The 18,983-nt window shown below is 36.6% G+C and overlaps 1 protein-coding gene across 4 annotated transcripts in view; it reads right to left on the reverse strand.

Annotated features, from left to right (window-relative positions):
- Positions 1 to 1,155: 1,155 nt before the first annotated feature.
- The window catches only part of STRN (striatin), a 69,930-nt gene continuing 52,102 nt past the window's right edge, over positions 1,156 to 18,983 (reverse strand). For all 4 annotated transcript variants that reach the window (XM_058802729.1, XM_058802728.1, XM_058802731.1 and 1 more), the window contains 8 exons: positions 17,459 to 17,634; positions 16,457 to 16,504; positions 15,662 to 15,783; positions 14,640 to 14,807; positions 12,378 to 12,518; positions 10,007 to 10,114; positions 9,073 to 9,159; positions 1,156 to 8,986 (listed from right to left, as the gene is read on the reverse strand). In XM_058802729.1, the coding sequence (XP_058658712.1) occupies positions 8,817 to 8,986; positions 9,073 to 9,159; positions 10,007 to 10,114; positions 12,378 to 12,518; positions 14,640 to 14,807; positions 15,662 to 15,783; positions 16,457 to 16,504; positions 17,459 to 17,634 (1,020 nt within the window). In that variant the 3' untranslated portion in view covers positions 1,156 to 8,816. The remainder of the gene's footprint in view (positions 8,987 to 9,072; positions 9,160 to 10,006; positions 10,115 to 12,377; positions 12,519 to 14,639; positions 14,808 to 15,661; positions 15,784 to 16,456; positions 16,505 to 17,458; positions 17,635 to 18,983) is intronic.

Below are 18,983 nucleotides of genomic sequence, written 5' to 3' on the forward strand. Positions count from 1 at the left end.
ATCATTTTTCCTTGTTAAACTGGGGGAGGAAGGGGGATGAGGGTTTTAGCACTGCATCTGCAACACTGCTCACAATCAACTGTGTCAGTCTTACTGAAAGGCAAGAAACATGTTATTTTCCTTAACACCAGTTTAACCCATTCTCTGATTTTAGTGAGAACTCTGATAGTGCAGTTCAAGAATTCCAGCACTCGTAGAAATTACTTCTTTTTAAGCACAAGAAATTGTAGAAGTTCCACTGTATCATCAAATATACTCACTTTTCTCACATGCAAATCACCATGGGGCCATGTCACAGGCAAACCCATAAGCATGTTAGGAATGCCTCCCCCCATGTGAGGGTCACTCATGTTATTCACTGAATCTTCTTTCCCCCTACCTCAGGAATCTTCTAGAGGCACTCACACATGTGTGAATGAGATTGTACTGCCAATTCAAAAAGCGATTCCTCCTTTCCTATGAGGCAGGAAGATGAGTAGGACCAAATCAGGCTATTTTATACCTACCAAGAAAAGATGAGAACTTCACTTACCCACCTACAAGCTCAGAAAAAACAGGATGGGCTCACTGACAACAACTTGTTCTGCGCAGGTCTGTGTAGGTTCTCGTGCCACCCGCTCACAGTGCTGTTCTGAGCACCTTCCTGCAGAGACACAGCTGCCATCTGTCATTGTGCTCTGCTCTCCCTCATCCTCTCCCCAAGGGCAGAACCACGCGTTTATTTTTGCACTGAATGAACGCTGTCCTCGGGAAGAGCCACGTGTCTGGCTGTGAACAAGGCCTGCTGACAGCCCAGCTCCTGCAGAACTGCACCCCCTCTGCATGTCTGCTCACCCCACATTCACCCCCACACGGGCACCACGTGCCTTGGCACATGGAATGATGTGGGGTGCCAACAGAGCCAAGCTGGCGCAGCAGTACAAAACCAAGACATACGGAGGACAGAAAAACCAAGGCACTCCTGTGAACACGCTGCACAGTTCAGCAGGAATTTCATATGGAGTTACCTCAAGCCCCTCCAAACAAGTCTACTTGTCTTTCTCTTAATGCACTTCCCCCTACGAGCACTCACTCCAAAACCACAGGTATCTTGCGATAAAATGCAGAATTATGAACACAATGCAAAATGTTGAAAAATAGTATTTATTAGCACCCAATTTACATAATTATATGGTACAAATGACACTTGCTGCTGCAACATTAAATAAAGCTGCTCTTAAAAACCATTGCTTATTTCTGGAAGTCCGTGTGATTTTGCTCAGCACAGAATGCGGGTACAGTACACAGATACCCCACTTCACTACTGCCATACCAACACAAATACCTGCATGGTTACCTCAATGGGGTCTCATTTTAAACGGCACACTAACATAAGCAGATCTATATAATTTTAAATGACAAAATATTTGACTTATTCAGGCAAGTGAATGTAGCTTTAAATATAACCTATTCAAGAAGTTTCACAAAATATGAATTGCAGTGAAAAAGAGAAAATTCAGGGCTGCACTTGAGAAGCTCAAAATTACACTGGCGTATTTCAAAATAATCTCCCTCTGAATTTTCTATCTTTGCCATTTAGATATTTATCCAGCATTTTAAACTACTGAGTTTTAGTAAGAAGTTTAATACTAAGTTTCTGAATAAGCATTTCCATTTAAAGCAAAAATTTATATTTTTAATAATAAACGCTAAACAAATCTTTGGAGATTGAATCACTTTCCTTTTTCTCATGTCCCATGATTAATAAGCCTTTTCAAAATCATGAAATATATTACATTTATGGATGCTTACTCCCAAGAAAACTATTTCCTTCATAAATTAGAAAACAGAATTTCTCACTCAAAATAACATTCACTTTTGTACAACAGTTGCATTTAAACAAGATAATTTTGGTGGTACTGCAATTCTGACACAGCCTTGTACTGAGCCATACACAAAAACTGACAAGTGGACTATTACTCAACAAGTAGGTACTTCTCATTTGGATCCAAAATTCTGCAAGACACTTGAAGTCCAACATTGTTTCAAAGTAGTCATTCAAAACTGGTGTATAAAATCATAACCTATCCATAGTTCTGAAGGGGAATCTTAATTTCCTTAAGCTGTTTGTATACCAGCCACAGTAGCCTTTTCATATCAACAATCTGCAATGGAAGTGACCCAAAACAGAAGGGAAGCCACTGAAATTACTAACATGTTAGTGGTTATCACCTATAGTAATTTCTCTTAAAGAGACCTGTCAGGTATCTCTAAGTTCTAGCAGAAAAGAAAAAATGTGTATTAATATAAACAACAACAACAACAAAAACTCTAAGCTACAGTCCATATGGCAAAAAAATTTGTCTTTTTCAACCTGACAGTTAACTGAAGATAATTATGCAACATACAATGCAAAGCTGACAAATGTCAACAGAGAACCTTACAGCAACAAAAGTCATCTCATCATGGAGTTCCTCTACAAGTTTTTTCAGATGCACTATTCAAGGAAAACATAGCACAAGACCGCTTTTCAGTTTGCTTGGACTATAAAGGTACAAGAAATCATTAGCTAGCATGCTCAGTTTGCATTTCCAAAAGAAGTGCTAACACAAATGAGACAGTTTTCAAAACTGATGCACATTTGCATATGTCCAACTTCAAGGAAACAATTCTAGGAGCCATATACCTGAAAACAAGCTACATTCGAAAGCACTGTATCTTGATGATAGGAACCATAAAAAAATAAATTCTTAATGGAAAAATATTAGCTTGAAGTCTATCATTTATCCCTTATACAATGTCTTTGGCTGTTTTTCACAAGTAATCCAAAAATAATGACAATATTTGGCTTGGCAATAAGTTTTCCTTTCCCTTTCAATCCAGCTGTATAAATCTTTTCCCAACACCAGAGTCTAATACTCTGGTGTGAGGACCAAGGGTTACTCAAAATAGGCCGGAAGTAATTTTGGGAGCCTGCAATTCAAACTTAAGGGAACCAAAGAAGGCTGGCCTGGAGGACCACGTCAGTACAGGGCTCTGAGCAGCTTAGAAACACATACACAGGGTATCGGTTTAAACACTGGTGTGACCTCCCAGGATCACAGCATGGCTTGGCAGCATGAGCAGGGCAAAAGCAGTCTAACACACAATACCTCAATCTATACTTAGGCAGGAAGAAGTTGGGCTAAGAATATAATATTGTTAAATGCCTTTTTAGCTCAGCCATAGTTTGGATTTTGTAGTCTAACAACAACTCTCTCCTGACAACAAACCAGATGAGCTCCACAAATTATACTATTCAACTGGATTTATGCCTTCTGTAGTGGAATCCACATTCTCAAAAATATCTTAAATGATACAGCAATTCATAAGCTTTCACAACTGAGTACAGAGCAGCAAAACCAACTCAGAAGGCAGGCTAAGAGATAACACACCAAAATTATATAAACTGCGTGTAAGGAGGTACAAATCAGCCTTTTGGTGGTGAGAGGGCTGGGCTGAAGCTGAAGCTTCAACCACCCTTCAAAAAAACCACTCCAAGAGAAAAATCAGAAGTCCTTCATGACATCCTGCAGTAAGTGCTCACTGCAGATGAGATTTTAAGATTCTCAGAAAATGTATCCTAAAGGGAAATTTAAGTGGGAAGATAAAAAGCCCATATCAAAAGGATAGATAACCTGCACAGGTATGTTCATTAGCACAGGCACAGACATTTTTTTTAAAGGTCACACTTCCAATCATCCTCCCTCCTAGGAACATTGCCACCAGCTAAACAAGAGCGTTTGCCTGAACAAGGACTATTTAAACAAGAGTCATCCTAGTCCTTCCCCACCTTCCCTAGGAGTTTGTTCATTTGCTGTGCTGTATTTAGCACTATATTTTACAATAGGGGTTATTTTTTTTAAACACCCTGACATAATTGGATGGACCAACACTTCTGTCCATCAGTTTCTCTGCTGCTCAGTAGGAATGTGGCAGAGGCTTTCAGTGGCAGTTTACAGGCAAATCATTTCCATAACTCTGTATCTAAGCTTACAGAAAGTGATGATGAAAGAGTCAAGACTGTTCACCTATTGTCACCCTCTTCAACTAAACATGTTATCAGATTCACATAAAATATTCTCAACACCTTCATGTCCTTATGGAAAAAAGGAGCTTCCTGAAACATCTGAGCATTTTTTTCAAGGAAATCTTTCCATGCTCTCAGCCACTCAATAGTAACAACTATTCTAAGTATCTCTACAATGCTCATGAACAGCAGCTGCCCAAGAAAACTTGTATTGCCATGTCAAAGATTGCCACATCTTATACAAATCAATTTACCACATGGAAGAGGTTAACTATTGTATTCTTATTTCTTCATTTCTCACAGTGTAGTCCAAACCAATTTCCACTAAACAGCCAGAAATTTCAGCACAGGAAAACCACAATGGCTGCATTTTCTTCCTTAATGCATCTCAGGTTGACTAGGCATTTCACACAGGCACCAAGCAGGCTCTTGGATACCTGGGACAGACAGTCTGTGAACACACTGTCAAGCCACAGCCTGAAAATGTTTTCAAATCTTGAAAGGCATTAGTAATACCAAGACATGATTATCTGATCATTATGCCTGCTTTTCAACTTTTTGTTTTCACACTTCTGCCCATCAAAAGCTGCTCAAAGAACACATGAGTTTACAGAAACTGATGCTCCCCAAAATTACACTGTTAAAACCTAAGGAGGCAGAGAAAGGCAACACATCTGTGATCCAACAAATGTACTGAAAAGGTACTGTAACTAAGTCCTTTATCGCTCATACATTTATTCAAAAGAACAAATCTCTGGTTACTTTAAATTCACAACTGAAAAGCAGTGTTGCATGACCTAATCACAAAGCTGTATGGTGAACACCACACACGTACTCAACCAAATTCCATGGAACTGCTTTAACATGATGTTATTTGAAAATACACGTCCTAAAAGAATAGGCTACAGTACATGGCATGTAGTTCTACAAGTTTCTTGCTAAAGAACATAGTTTATCAAAATAAAGACGGATGAGATGAAAGTAGCGAATCTTTTATGTGGAAGTTTTCTCTCTGAGGCGCAAAAATAAATGCAGACACTAGGATTTTGTAAGAGTGACACAATATATCCAGAACTTCTTCCAAGTTACTCCAAATAATTCTGTGCAAGTGTTTTGGTAACTGAATCAAATATGTGAAAGCAAGCAGCCCAGTGAAGTAAATTAGAGCAAAAATGAGAGTACTTAAACTAGTGGACCAATTTTCAACATACAGAAGGACTGAAAATTCTCCCATTAAATTAGTTAGTATAACCAAAATCATTAGCACAGGCTAAAATAGACAAAAAATTATATGAGTTAACCATTAAAAAATTACCATGTAAATTAGATATGGGGAAAATAGTAATGGTAAAATGCTTTATACTGATACTGCAGAAAAATGTTTTTTTATAAGAATAAGCCTTGGGTCCAGTTTTGTTTACACTTTGGACATATGTATCACACTAATGAAAGTTACTAATTACACTGAACCAGGAAAAACTGCACAGAAAGGGGGAACCAATAAAAATAATTTAGTGCCCTCAGAAGTTCAAAACTTGTAAGATCCAGGATAATCATGAAACAGGAATTAAGTCTTTAGCTGCAAAAGAATCATAACATACTAAAAGTGAAGAAGAAACGTGAAAAGCAGCAATGCTCAAATGTTATTTAAAGGAGTTGTCATAAATAAAGAAATATTATTTAAGTTTGTCAGACATCAAAAGCTTGGTCTTCCTACAAAAGCATCATGTTAGAGAGGATAAACCCAACCAAATAATAACCACACTTAATGGATGACCCTCAGAGTAAGTCCAAAAAATCATGCATGTGGAATGGTGGTACGGACACCAATATCTGGAGAACTGAGCTTTAAGGATGAAAACAAGCAAATGAGCAAAAAAAGCAGACTAAAAATTAGCCTGAAGAAAGCAGAAAGGAATGAAAATATACAGACGGAACCAGGGTGTGCATGGAGGTTCCAAATTACAAAGACTAGGAAGAATATGCAAAATGGCACAAAAGATGGCTTGGAATACTGGCATGAAATTACAAAAAAGAGCTACTAAATATTACATAAATCCTCTTGCCAGTGAGATGCAGTCATTGAAATAATCTTTAAAAGGAAGCCTAATTGTTTTAGAACATATAAAATCTCACTGGTCAAGACAATATTAGAATGCGCAAGTCTACAACACTGCTTTAGCAAGCAGATGGACTAGATAACCTAAATAATTTTTTCAACCTTATCTCCTACGATGATGCTCAGAAGATCTGACAGGCTCATGCACAATACCCTGCAGTCCTACAAGTATGTGAGCAAGTACAGTAAAAAGACATTGACATAAATTATGAAGACAAGCACAAAAATATATATATTCCACAACCTCTTCGTAAGGCTACATTTGTTTTGTTTTGTTTTTTAAAGGCACCTCATCCTCTAGCTATTGCCAGCTTTTAAAAAAATCACTTTTCGGTTTGAGCAAGAGCTCAAGAGTGAGAAGGAAACATCTTTCAATTCACATTTGAATGGCCACTTCTTACATTCCAATTGTAATCAGAATGACAGTCTTTAAAAACAAGCATGCTGGCCTATTAGTTTTTATGTACAGCAATTTAAACAACTGTGACTACATATTGTATTGTGTAAGCAAAAACGCAACATTCATTTCATACTCACACCATTATCCTTTGTATACACAAACTCAAGAGAACTCTTAATACTAAAACATTAAAATGCACCCATGGAGTCTTCCCTTACTAGACACATTTAATACATGTTTACAATATATATACACATATATAATATACATAACTTTTAGAATTTTTCAAATAAATTTTTGTAATTTTCTCTTCAAAAAGAAATAAAATAATGACACTGAAAGAATATGAGTCAAGTACACAAAACTCTCACAAAGTTGAATGCTCAGTTTTGCAGCCAAGTTTCTTCCTTTTCATCATAACCAAAACATTTTATAAAAACTAAATAATCTGTATTATTATTGTAGTCATCTGTTTCATGGTAAAAGTTCTAATCTTATCTAAGGAAATATATTGCATATCAATATCATGAACTGACATATGTGAATATTCTGAGCAATAAAAGGTATTCCAGAATATTTTAGCAGTACATATAATGTGTAGCAGGCTCAAACAGCACAGGTCAACCTTTTATTCTAAATAATATACTTGCTTTAAACTCTGAGATCAACTTCAAATGTGGTCCCATCCCCAAATGGCACTCTAAAAACAACATAGTCAAGCCTCATGTTGATATCGTTCGATGACTCCTGCTTATGAAGTGTCAGTTTAAAGGTAAGGATTTATTTATCAGTTTCCAGTCTTGACCTCAGGCTGGTATATGAAGAGTTGCACTGGGTTCTTTCCTACTCATATCAGCACCAGAAATCAACTCCAGCAGAAATTCTGCTTTCCATTCCCATCAGAGAAAAACACCAACTTCGTGCTTATGAACAGTAATAATTCTGATGATGACACGTAACAGAAAAGAACCCACTCACTTTCCTTTAAGAAGGGACAAAAAGACTAACAGATTGGAATAAAAGTTATTTGTCAAATCAACAGAGAAGCTCTGAATAGATAAACAAAGCACATCTGTTGAGTAATTACGAGAAGCACTCATTCCTCAGGTAACCCAATCAATGGCACATACACCCAGTGAAGTGGACAAGGTAAAAAGTCCCTCAAATGGTACAGCTGGGAAATATTATAGCAGTAGCAGAATCTCTCAAACTGATGGAGCTTTGTACAGTTTCCACCTATTCTACTAAAAGGACTAAAAGCGCTTTGTATGCAAAGCATCAGATTTAATCTTCAAACAAAGTATTTCACTGTTATCCATAATGCCCAGAATGATACCCTTTTTAGCAGAAACAGAAAGAGGAGACGAATGTTTGATAGCTGAAATTGTAGGACAGCTTCTTTGGAAAGCTTTGTGATAATTTCTTGTGCCAGATCTCCAAGAATAAACAGCATTAAAATCTGAATAAGTTAAATTTGCTACTACAGTATGCACAGACTGCATCAGTCTGTTGTTAATTGGGATTTAGACTAAAGGCTCAGTTTCTAGCCATACGCTAATACAGGCTTAAAAAATTATATCATTATTTTGCAAACAAAATATTTACTGAGAAACACAGAAGATGAAACAGAAACTTTACTGCATTTTAATGTATGTTAGTAATTTGCCTTCCTTTAATTGCATTTATCTTAGGCTAGCAGCCAGGTGGCTGAGATTAACTATCTGCTACTGCTCTCTGAACAAGATCTACTTTATTCATACACCAAAGGGATGACAAAGTGCCTCTCACATGATACAGTAAAGAGCATGTGAACTGACTTTGAATCACTTTTTCCAGGTGATTTGAGTACATGAAGATTCTTCAATGAGAAGCATCCTAGGAAGTTTCCCTCTTTTCCTACTCCCTGATGCAATTAGACCCCTTCTTTCCAGTACTCCATTTTATTAATAGAGAATACGTAGACCTAGTTTCACCCAAGGCCTGCCTGGACGAAAATTCACACCCCTCTACATAAAAGCTTTTTTTTTTTTTTTTTTAACTATTTGAAACTGAGAGATTCCAAGCTCTCAGCACCAGCTGAGCTCACAGAAACCAGAACAAACAATTTAGAAAACAGCACCCTGCAAAACTACACACTTACAAACATTCTCTGAATTACAGGGCAAGATAAAACAACTCATGCCCTCCTCTTCTCTTTTGTGCAGCTGGTTAAATATATACAAAGCTAAAGTTGAATGGGAAGCACTCTGTCATACAAACACTTTAGCCAGGGCATCTGCTCCTGCACTGGCAATATAACATTTGGATGGGTGGAAAGCCACATCATGAATGGACTCATCAAATTTTTTGCGATGGGCAGTAAATTCTTGGATGCAGGTCTTGCTTTCAAGATTCCACAAGCGAATCGAGCAGTCATGGCCTAAAGAAAGGGAAAACAGTTTTCTTTATAATTTGCATGCCTCCCACCATTATGAGAGAAAGAAAATGAAATCTGAATGTACTTACTGCCAGACATCAAATACAAGCCATTAGGATCAACAGCTAAACTTGTAACTGCATCTAAGTGAGCTACCATGGAGTGGATCAGTTTTCCTTTGAAAGAAAAGATTTATTTAGGTTATTTTCTGCAATTAACTTTGTTGTCTGTATTCACTGCTTATGGCCCTATCACAGCTGATATAAACACAAGAGATTTTGTCCCATGACTTAATCATTAAAATTATAGAAGTCAGTATTTGAACGTTTACAGCTCCCAAGAACCACAGTAGCAGTATGACCAACGTTTATGAGACCTTTGCTTTAAGCCACGCTGACACTGCAATCACTGTGCATTTTAAATATCTGCCCCTTAAGCAAATTAATGGAGTTCTCAGGTAATATCTTGAATGGGTAGGAAGGCAGGGGCTGAGCATACTAGAAGCAATTAACATAAACTACCTGGGAATAGGGGATAGTGTTAGTTGTCTCAGAGAGAATTAATGTTTTATCACAGATTATTATAATCACAGCAATAATTTCATGTTAAAAATAAGAACTCATGGGTCAAATGCAGCAGAGGTCTAGGAAGCACTAAAGGAGTGCCAGAGGTTCCTGCTCTCAAAAGCAAAATAATACAGACAATCAATAGAAGAAACACAAACATAAGAACATGAAGATTTTGAAAAAGATTCATTTTATGTTAAATATTTATAAACCCCATACATAGGGCATTCTAAAGAATGGACAGAGAGATCCAAGTTCCTTATCACTTTGCCAACAAAGCTTTAAACGAGCCAGCAATCTTTATACTCTACTGGTGATGAGAGATTTCTGCTTCAGAGGCTATCCAATTCTTGACATCCCTCAGCATTTGTGTGAGTAATACTGATCATAACAAAATTGGGAATACAATTTATATTACACAATGGCTATGGCTAAGATCTGCTGGAAAGATGCATACCTGTGTTGTTGTCATAGAATTTGATGTGTCTGTCTTCATGAGCAGTGATACTAATTGGAAGAGTTGGATGGCTGATGACTCTGTTTATCTGACAGCAAGAACTGACTGCTAAGAAAAAACCCACACACATCAGCATAAGTAAGTTACTAAGTTCTTTGAAAGACTGCTACAAAGAAAAAAATATGTAGTCAATCTGATTTGCAAAATACTTCTTACATATCCTGGCAACTCTCAGCTAGCACCTTATGTTATACGCCTTCCTCTAAAATACTTTCCAAACTACACAAGACAGAGACTTACATAAAACATATGTATGCCAAATAAGGTCCAGCTTTTGGACATGGTTTTAGATAGGCACATCAGGCAAAAATGTAAAAGCAAAAACTGAGTGAAAACACCTCATTCATACACATTCCTCCTCTTGCCAAGTCAAACTTTCTTCATAACACACAGGACAGGTAAATAAACACTGCAGGCAATATGTTTGAAGCAAACAAAATCTACCCCTTATTATCTGATGTATATGTATTAAAATTATTATTGAAAAAAGGATGCTCGATTATTCATAGGAGAGCAAATTTCCTAGCCTTCAGTAATTCTGAAATAGCATGCATATATATAGATATATATATACACAGAGAAAAAAAGTATAGGAATTTTCTGGTTAGAGATTCAGGCATTGGTATGATGCACAGGTTAATGCAAGAGGTGTCTTAAAAGTCAAGATTATGAAAAAACCCTCAAATAGTCATTACACAGGAAATCAAAATACAGATATTGTCTTTCATGTTGACTGTATTTAGCAAAATTGCTTCCAAAGAACATTCACACAATTTAATCTAAATTCTTACTAAAATAAACAAAATAGAAGGTTCACTTCCTATTAAAATGGTTTTACACCTTTCTATAAAGATCTGAACCATAAGACAGTGTCAGCATCCACAGGATTAGAAATTATGAAAGTATAAATTCAGGAAAAAAAAACTCCACATTCATATTCATAAACACTCCTAAAATTACTAAAAGCACATGAACCTTCACCACATCCAGCCATCCTCATGGTTTGAAAATGCCAAGCAGAGGCTTATGCTGAGCAGAAGAGTCCCTAAATAGTGTGTAGGGCATTTCAGGTGACATTTTGCTCTTGTCTAGTTCTTGTAGAAATAATAATTTATTTCTTTAAAATACATGTAAGCTTTATAGTACTGTTACATAACCAAAGATACTAAACAGGAACTGCTAGTTGCCATATCAGGGTCTTCTTTTCCTAAAGGAACATTACAGAATTACAGCAAGGAGTAGGTGCAAAAAACAGAAGGGAGAAAGGGAGGGAAGAAGAAAGGTGGCTTCCACTGAATTGCTTTAACTAATTTAGAACTGTTTTTTTAGACAGGAACAAAGATGTGGGTTAAAAGAAGACACCCAGCACAGTAAGGAATAACCTAAAGAAGAGATATGGAACTTTCCATTTGCTCTTATAAAATTACAGTAATTTCAATATTTTAAAACACACAAGCAAAGCCAACAAGAATGGCTAAGTGCTTTTTAAAAATATAATTAAATAGTAGAATTCAGTGACATAAATCCCTAAGAGTGAGGGAAAAATTACCAAAATTTTAAAAGACTCAATGTTTTACCATTGTGGCCTGAATATGAACCCTTATGCTTCAGCTCATTCTGGTCTCTTTTGTAAAGTCATTATAAAATAATGTACTAACAGCAGGCTCTTAACAGCATCCTCTAAAACTTCTAGTATTGGTCACTGACATGATCCAAGGCATTATATGGATCACAAGGAGACCCTGTGAATTAATGCTCTTTCACTGGAGCTTTGCTTTCCTCCTTCAGCAAAAATTTCGACTAAAGCCCACGTCCAAATGAGAAAAGAGTGCAAAAAGCTTAGAACACGGATACCTCTGTAAAAAAATAAAAATAATTGACACACACTCCCAATTTTTAAATAAATTTAACATTGAATTTTTGCCTCTTTTGCGGTTTTGGACTGAAGAGAAAATGGATATATTGAATCTGCAAAAATCACAAAGCCTTATTAAAGAAAGTTGTGTTTTTTCTCATGCTACTTGAAGAGCAGCATTTCCTCTCATTCCCTTGAAGAGGAATTCAGTGTGAGCTTGTTTCTATCTTATTTCAGAAGTATACACATTCTTCTGCTACTGCAAAACCTATGAGGTCTGTTGTAGTAGTAACAATTTACTGTTATATATCAGAACACAGCTTCTAATATTATCCATCTTATAATTTCTCATGACACTGCTTAATTCTTTGGAAGCACTGAAAAGATTACCAAGAGTATCCATCTTAAACAAGCCTTTTTTTTTCCTTTAGTTGATTTGGGGCTTTTGATACATACTAGTATCCACAGTGGACTCCAGGGTAAGAATTCGCTGCCGTGTCTCCATGTTAAAAATGCTAGTGTGTCCACTGTTAAATGATGCTACCATGAGGCTTGGGTCACTGCTCACAAGGTCTACTGATGAAGGGATTCCCATTTCTAGAAAACAATGTGGAGAAGATGGTGTAAAGAAAATGAAAAAAAAATTAAACAAAAAAAAATTCTTCCAAAAAAAGCAAGCACTTCAACACCAAAAGGACCCCCATTATCAAAGGAAATGTTGCATTCTAAAATATAAATTATACCAATCTAAATGGCTTTCCCTGTATGATAACTATTTTAATTCTATTTTTTTGGACATGTGTATCAACAACTTTCTTTACTAAGATGCTGTATCTGGAACTGCAGCTGTGCAGAAGTCTACTTTAAATTTAAGAAAGCAAGAACTCCCTGTCCCCTTCTTCTTCCTTTAACTGTAACAGCAATTCTCAAAAAAAAAACTCCACCAAACTCCATTGCTTTGAGTAAAAGGACATGAAATTGAAGTGTACAACAAGTGACATGACAGATAATTAATGCTGTTATAATTAACTTAGACAAAATCAGAGCTTAATAAAACACCAAAGTTCTCCAGGTGCAGATTTTGCACACTGGAACTGTCATCATGTACAATTACATAAATGCATTACAAACTTGTATTTCAAAGCTCCTGCCTATTGTGGTATATATTTGATCTCCTTATACTGTAGCTATATGCACACTACAGTACAGAAGGTCAAATCAGCAAAGCTTGGGCATAGGATATATTCCTTAGGATTTTTCTCTTCAAATGTCCTGTTCACCACCTGCTATGTGAAAGAAAATACCAGTTGCAACAGACGTCAGGAGGAGGAGGAGGAAAAGACAGAGAGTGAGAAACTGAATTTTAAGCAACCTAATGTTGGATCATAGATTCAGATAACACAGGAATACCATCACATCCCTGCAAACTCTCTAGAGATTCATGGGAGAAATGTCCTTCTGAGACACAGGACCTCAGGAATATTTCTCAGGAATGGCAGTAGTTATCTACAAGTATCCAAAAAAAAGCCAAAAAGGATTGGTGTGAGAAAAAACCACATTGTTTCTCAAGTGACCTTTCCTACCACTGCCATGCCTGCTTCCTGGTAAGCAGGAATCTGCAGCTTCCTGGTAAGCCTACAATGGTTAATCTGAATGACTTGAATAATGAGTGACAGATATTTTAGGGGTTTGTTAAAGGTTATCAATAAGCTATTTGGAAAACTGAGCTTTCAGTCTTTGGATTTCACAACTGGGCTTCATTCCAGTTTAGAATACAAAAAAAAAGCCCTAATATTAGGGCTATTATATTGCCTCTGTGAGAGAAGACTACTCCTCCTTCCCCCTTAGTTTAATAATTAAAACGAAAACAACTCACAGTAACAAACTCCAAAACTCTACCAGGAAGTGTTCAAAGCAGGCAGATAGACAAGCTGGCAATAACAAGCCTGCATACCTTTAGAAACAAAGTTTTGCTAAAGCTAAAATACATGAAATGTTTCTATTTTGCTCAGTCTGTTTCAAATAACAAGCAATGGCATATCTGACCAGCTTTACACTATAATTTGACATGTCTGTCCAGCTGTACGTCAATGGGCTAGTTCTGGAGCACTCCGGCTCAGACAGACAGCAACTTCCAGAAATTAGATTCTAACCAGTGGGATTTTCACTTGTGCATGACATTTCAGTAACTAACTCTAAAGGAGTATTTTTTTTCAACTAGCACTGTTTAGAATTGCTAGGTTACTGTGATTTTGTGGATCTGCAAACTCAAAAATTCAACTGGAATCTCTGTGTTAGAGGCACAAGGAACAAATCTGGAAGGTACAATGACACTGGCCTAAGATGAAACATTGGTTACTCCAAACCTCCATTGAGGAAGAAAGGGCTTTTTATTCTGGACAAACCAAAAGCAAGGGCTAGTGGAAACTCAAGTCTGAATGTGAATTATGGAGTTAATACACTATCCTCCATGGCACTAGGAACATCAGCAGATCATCTGCAGCAGTTGGCTTTCAGATGTATTTAACAGTCCCCCTGAATGTAGGTAAATATTCAGGTAATGTCAGAGAAGGGTCACAAAATTTACTCTTTCCAAAAACATTCATAAAGATACAAAACTCAGAAAGAAGCACAGGAAGTATTTCCATTCAGTAGCCAAAATTATGTCAGTTTGAACAGTGATGTTCATGTACTTCAAGGTAGGGCAATTTTCTGTACCTTGATTATCATTAAAGATATTGAGAGCTGGAGCAATTTCTGTAGCTTTCCACAAACGTATGGTGCCGTCTGCTGAACAGGACAGCAAACGCTGGTGAGCTCCACTGTAAACCAGACCCCACACTGCATCTGTATGGCCTACAAAAGCACCTCTTAGAACAGAAGGATCTGTGAACCAAACAACAAAACACATTTCAAAACAAAATCTGAATTAAGTCAATAGCTGTATCTTAGCCTATGCTTAGGCACCAACCTCTGGAAGATAATTGATAAAAAAATCCCAAGATCAATCACATCATATCAATACAGAAGTCTTAATTATTCTGGCATTAAGATGTTTGAATTTCAGCAGCATATGTGACATTCAATTATCCAGTTTTCAACTAAAGGAACAAAACAATGCTTCAGCAGAAGGGACAGTATTGACTTTGGCAAAACACACTTCATTGTTAAAATTCACTTTCACACAGGTATTAATGCCACAGCAGTCCCTTTTATGCAGAAGCTAGCTTTGAGACCAACTGCATCTGAAGCTACCACAAGTGCAAAATAAATCATAAAACCTAGACACAAGGCTGACATCCATTCAAATCTAGTAAATTTTACTGAACTGGGCCTTTTTAGCTGTTTCTAGCCAACATTAACAGCTTTGGTGTCAGACTATAAAACCTTTTTATCTTAACTCCATAGAAATTTGTCAAAGAAAAGAACACTAAAATACACATTTCCTGTACTTTCCAAATGATCAGGTTTAGTCCTGTACTTCTAAAACCTGCACTTTAGACTAGCTGTTTCTTAAAATTATGATGAGATTGAGGCTTTTTTAAAGAAAATGACATTTTATCTTGCCATCAAGCAGTATCAGCATTAAAACAAGAGGTTACTTAAGTAATTGAAGATAACATTCAATCTGCTGTTTTAAACTCTCACAAAAGCATTATCTACAAGTTATACTATTTTAGTGACATAACATGACTGTCACTAAACTTATCATGTCACTGCTGCATGCGACAGCAACGTACCATAAGAGTCATAGGGGTCAATGTTTGGGTTGGTTGTGTTCCAGCCATGGATGAGGCCATCTGTTCCCCCACTGTAGCACTGCTCACCATTACTGCTCATCACCACACAGAGCACTGGTCCACTGGAAGAAAGCCCCAAAGAAACACTGACTGTTAACATTTTCATCACATGCAATGCAGTGTCAATCTTAAGAATTTCCATGTTAGATACAATTCACTTGCTACATGGATTGCAACAAAAATGCTGCATAATGAAATCATATGCTACAAGATTTCCCATAAAAATGCCCTCCACAATATCTGGTAACACAACTGCAATCAGGACAATTAATCATTATGCACATGAAATGTGAAAAACACCACACTTTAAACTCTAGGATTTCATATTTCACATAAACACATTTTTTCTCTTTTCAAAAGATTTAAGGGGCTTTCATGAAATCATCTCAGTAGATTTTAATTCACTGCATTCATTCTTCTTCAGTTTCATTCCGCATATGCAAGTATGTGTCAAAAAGGCAAAAGCTGCAATGATGAACAGAACACCTGAACAAATTTGAACAGTATCATTTGTAGGTTTTTCATTTTAAAATGGTGGGATATATGACTTCAGATATAAATAACTATGCAGAAGGAAGCAGAACACATGGAGATATTCTAAACAACATAGGAACTAAAAGCGTCACATGAAATCAGTAGCTGATAAGGTGGAAATTACTTTTTAAAAAAAATCTGTTTCTGTTTAAAAATCTTATCTTTCTCAAAATATGGCAGTATTTCTCAGGAAATACTTACTTATGTGCTCGGAAGGTATATATTGGCTCTACATCAAGAGAAGCACTCCTAAATGAAGTATGAAAAAAATGTTAACATTTGTACCATCTTATATAATGCTTCAGAAAAATTTGCCGGAATCGCTAAATTCTTAAAATCCCTGCTACATCTTTTGCAGTGTTTCTCCCACAACTTCCTCTCCCAACATGATTTTTCATGGGTCTAGGAACTATTTGCAGTCTTTCAAAACATGACAGGATTAGTTGTTTGGATTTTTGTTTGACGACCTTCAAGGTACTTCAGAGACCCATCAAACAAGCAGCTAGGTACACCAATGGAACAGGAGTGGAGAGACATCAGCATCACATGGAATGTATCATTAATTGTTCTTATTGGAGCAAAGGAGTTTTGGACTCAAAGTTTTTCTATCAACATTGAAGTGCTTCAAAATTTGCTGCTCTGGATTTTATCAATCCAAGGGAGGACTGTGTTATGCCCAGTTCTCCTCAAAAGTGTGACATACTCCCTTAACGACATCAGCCCCATTACAAATTTCCTCTGATTTCTGCAAATTCCCCGCAATTTGCAAGAGACAGTTAACAAAGGAACCTGGCAACATCTCAGAGTTTCAAGCTGTCCCATGTATATGCATGTATGTGTATACATACATATGCATATATATATAAATGCATCCTATACATTTATATACATATGCAAGCACACTAACAGGCTGCATCCAAATATTTTCACTAGTAAATTAATTTGTCATATTATCTACAAGGAAAATATAAAAACATGAATGGTTTTCATCTTCACAAACAAAACACATTCACAAACATACATGGATTTTTTCTGGCATTCTTTAGGCATCTCCACCCTTCTCTAAGAGCTTGTTTTCCCAGTCTTAAATTCAGGGAACACTTTGCATTAACTGTAAGGGCCATTCAGTGAAGTAGTATCTAGATTTTGGTTTTCCTTCATAAATTAAAATTGGTTTTGAAGAAAATAAAGAAAAATTCTTACTTTTTTGCTGGGGCTGTTTTTTGTAAATTCCACATTTTTAATGTATGGTCCTCTGAAGCTGTAATTAAGACTGGTTCAACTGGATGAAAAGCGAGACCTCTTATTCCATCAAAGTGACTTCTTAATGTAAACTTGGGGTTCCAAGTCTTTCTCAATGCATCCTTATTGTTGGCTATCTAATAAAAAAAAAATGCCAAACTTGTAATTAAGCTGGAAGGCACAACAAAAGGAAGAAATCAAAAATTTAGTTTGGCATTTTCAGAAGATGTCAAATTATCTCACCCACTTTTCACAAGAACCCGCTCTCAAACAACAGTCCACTTAACACTAACCAGACACTTCAAAATGAGAACCAAGGTAGACATATTCCATACGAGTAATGTTGCATCCACAGTGATAAATTCTATGCAAATCTGAAATAATCTCATGTCTGTCAAATTACACAATTTAAAAGCACTGATAATTCAATTAATACAGTTAAGTGTTTAAAATTTGATCTACGGCTCATTCACTTACAAAATTCGGCTCGACTCACCAAGGTGCGGTCCCTGAATATCCAAAGTACTACTGACATAACACCTCTAAAGAAAAGATCTGAGAGAAACAGAGAAGTCTCTAGAAGCACAGAAAGGAACACAACCTAACTTACCCAGCTAAGGCAGCACAAGCTCTGTAATAATGCATGACAAGTAAAGTTTGCCAGAATAGAAAAAAAAGAAAGGCAAAAAGGACTTGGCTAATTCTACTACTAAGAATCTAACTGGCAGGCAATAAGGTATCGTGTATACAGACACAATTATTTGGCAATAAATGCATTGCAGATGATCCAAAATAAAGCCTTTTAATAAAATAAGTTACTTCAATATTGCTCCTCTGAACAAATATTGACACAAAATGCTGAACAAACTTTTTTACTGTCAGTCAACAATGTCATGAGTTAAATTTACCTTTCCATAACCAATGCTGACGGTGATTATGGAAACCAAGAAAACACATAATTGTACTGATGTTTATCATGTTGAAATCTAAAGATAATTCCAAATAATTTGTATCTTTAACTGCAAAGATGAGAGAACTATTTTGAGCCACTTCAAGAAATATTTTATCCTGAGGACTGGAGGTGAAAGAGGAGGCTTAAGAACAGAAGTGCTTTTTCTTAAGCTTTGTTACATCTGGATTTAACAATAAAAATATACATAAATTAAAAGGTTCTAAATTTTAAACAAGGAGAAAGGAGCCACAAGAAACAGCAGGTTTAGTCTCATCATCTTTCTTAGTAATGACATATTGCCTTGCTCAGGGAGACAAGTCAGTTTCTTTGCCAGTTTACTGAGCCAATTTGGCTGGGTGAGGGAACAGACAAATGCTCGAGCTGGTACAAGGACGGGGCAGGACTGCACAGTTACCAGCTCTGGCAGGTTTTCTGAGGACTGGCCAAGAAAGTCTCAGCAAAACAGGTACAAGGTGTACAGATATCTGGAGAGGAATTTGGTTGCCTCAACATAGGCACCTAATGCCAATCAGG

The sequence above is a fragment of the Ammospiza caudacuta genome, chromosome 3 (genome assembly GCF_027887145.1).
Source record: "Ammospiza caudacuta isolate bAmmCau1 chromosome 3, bAmmCau1.pri, whole genome shotgun sequence".
In the NCBI taxonomy this organism is placed as follows: domain Eukaryota; kingdom Metazoa; phylum Chordata; class Aves; order Passeriformes; family Passerellidae; genus Ammospiza; species Ammospiza caudacuta.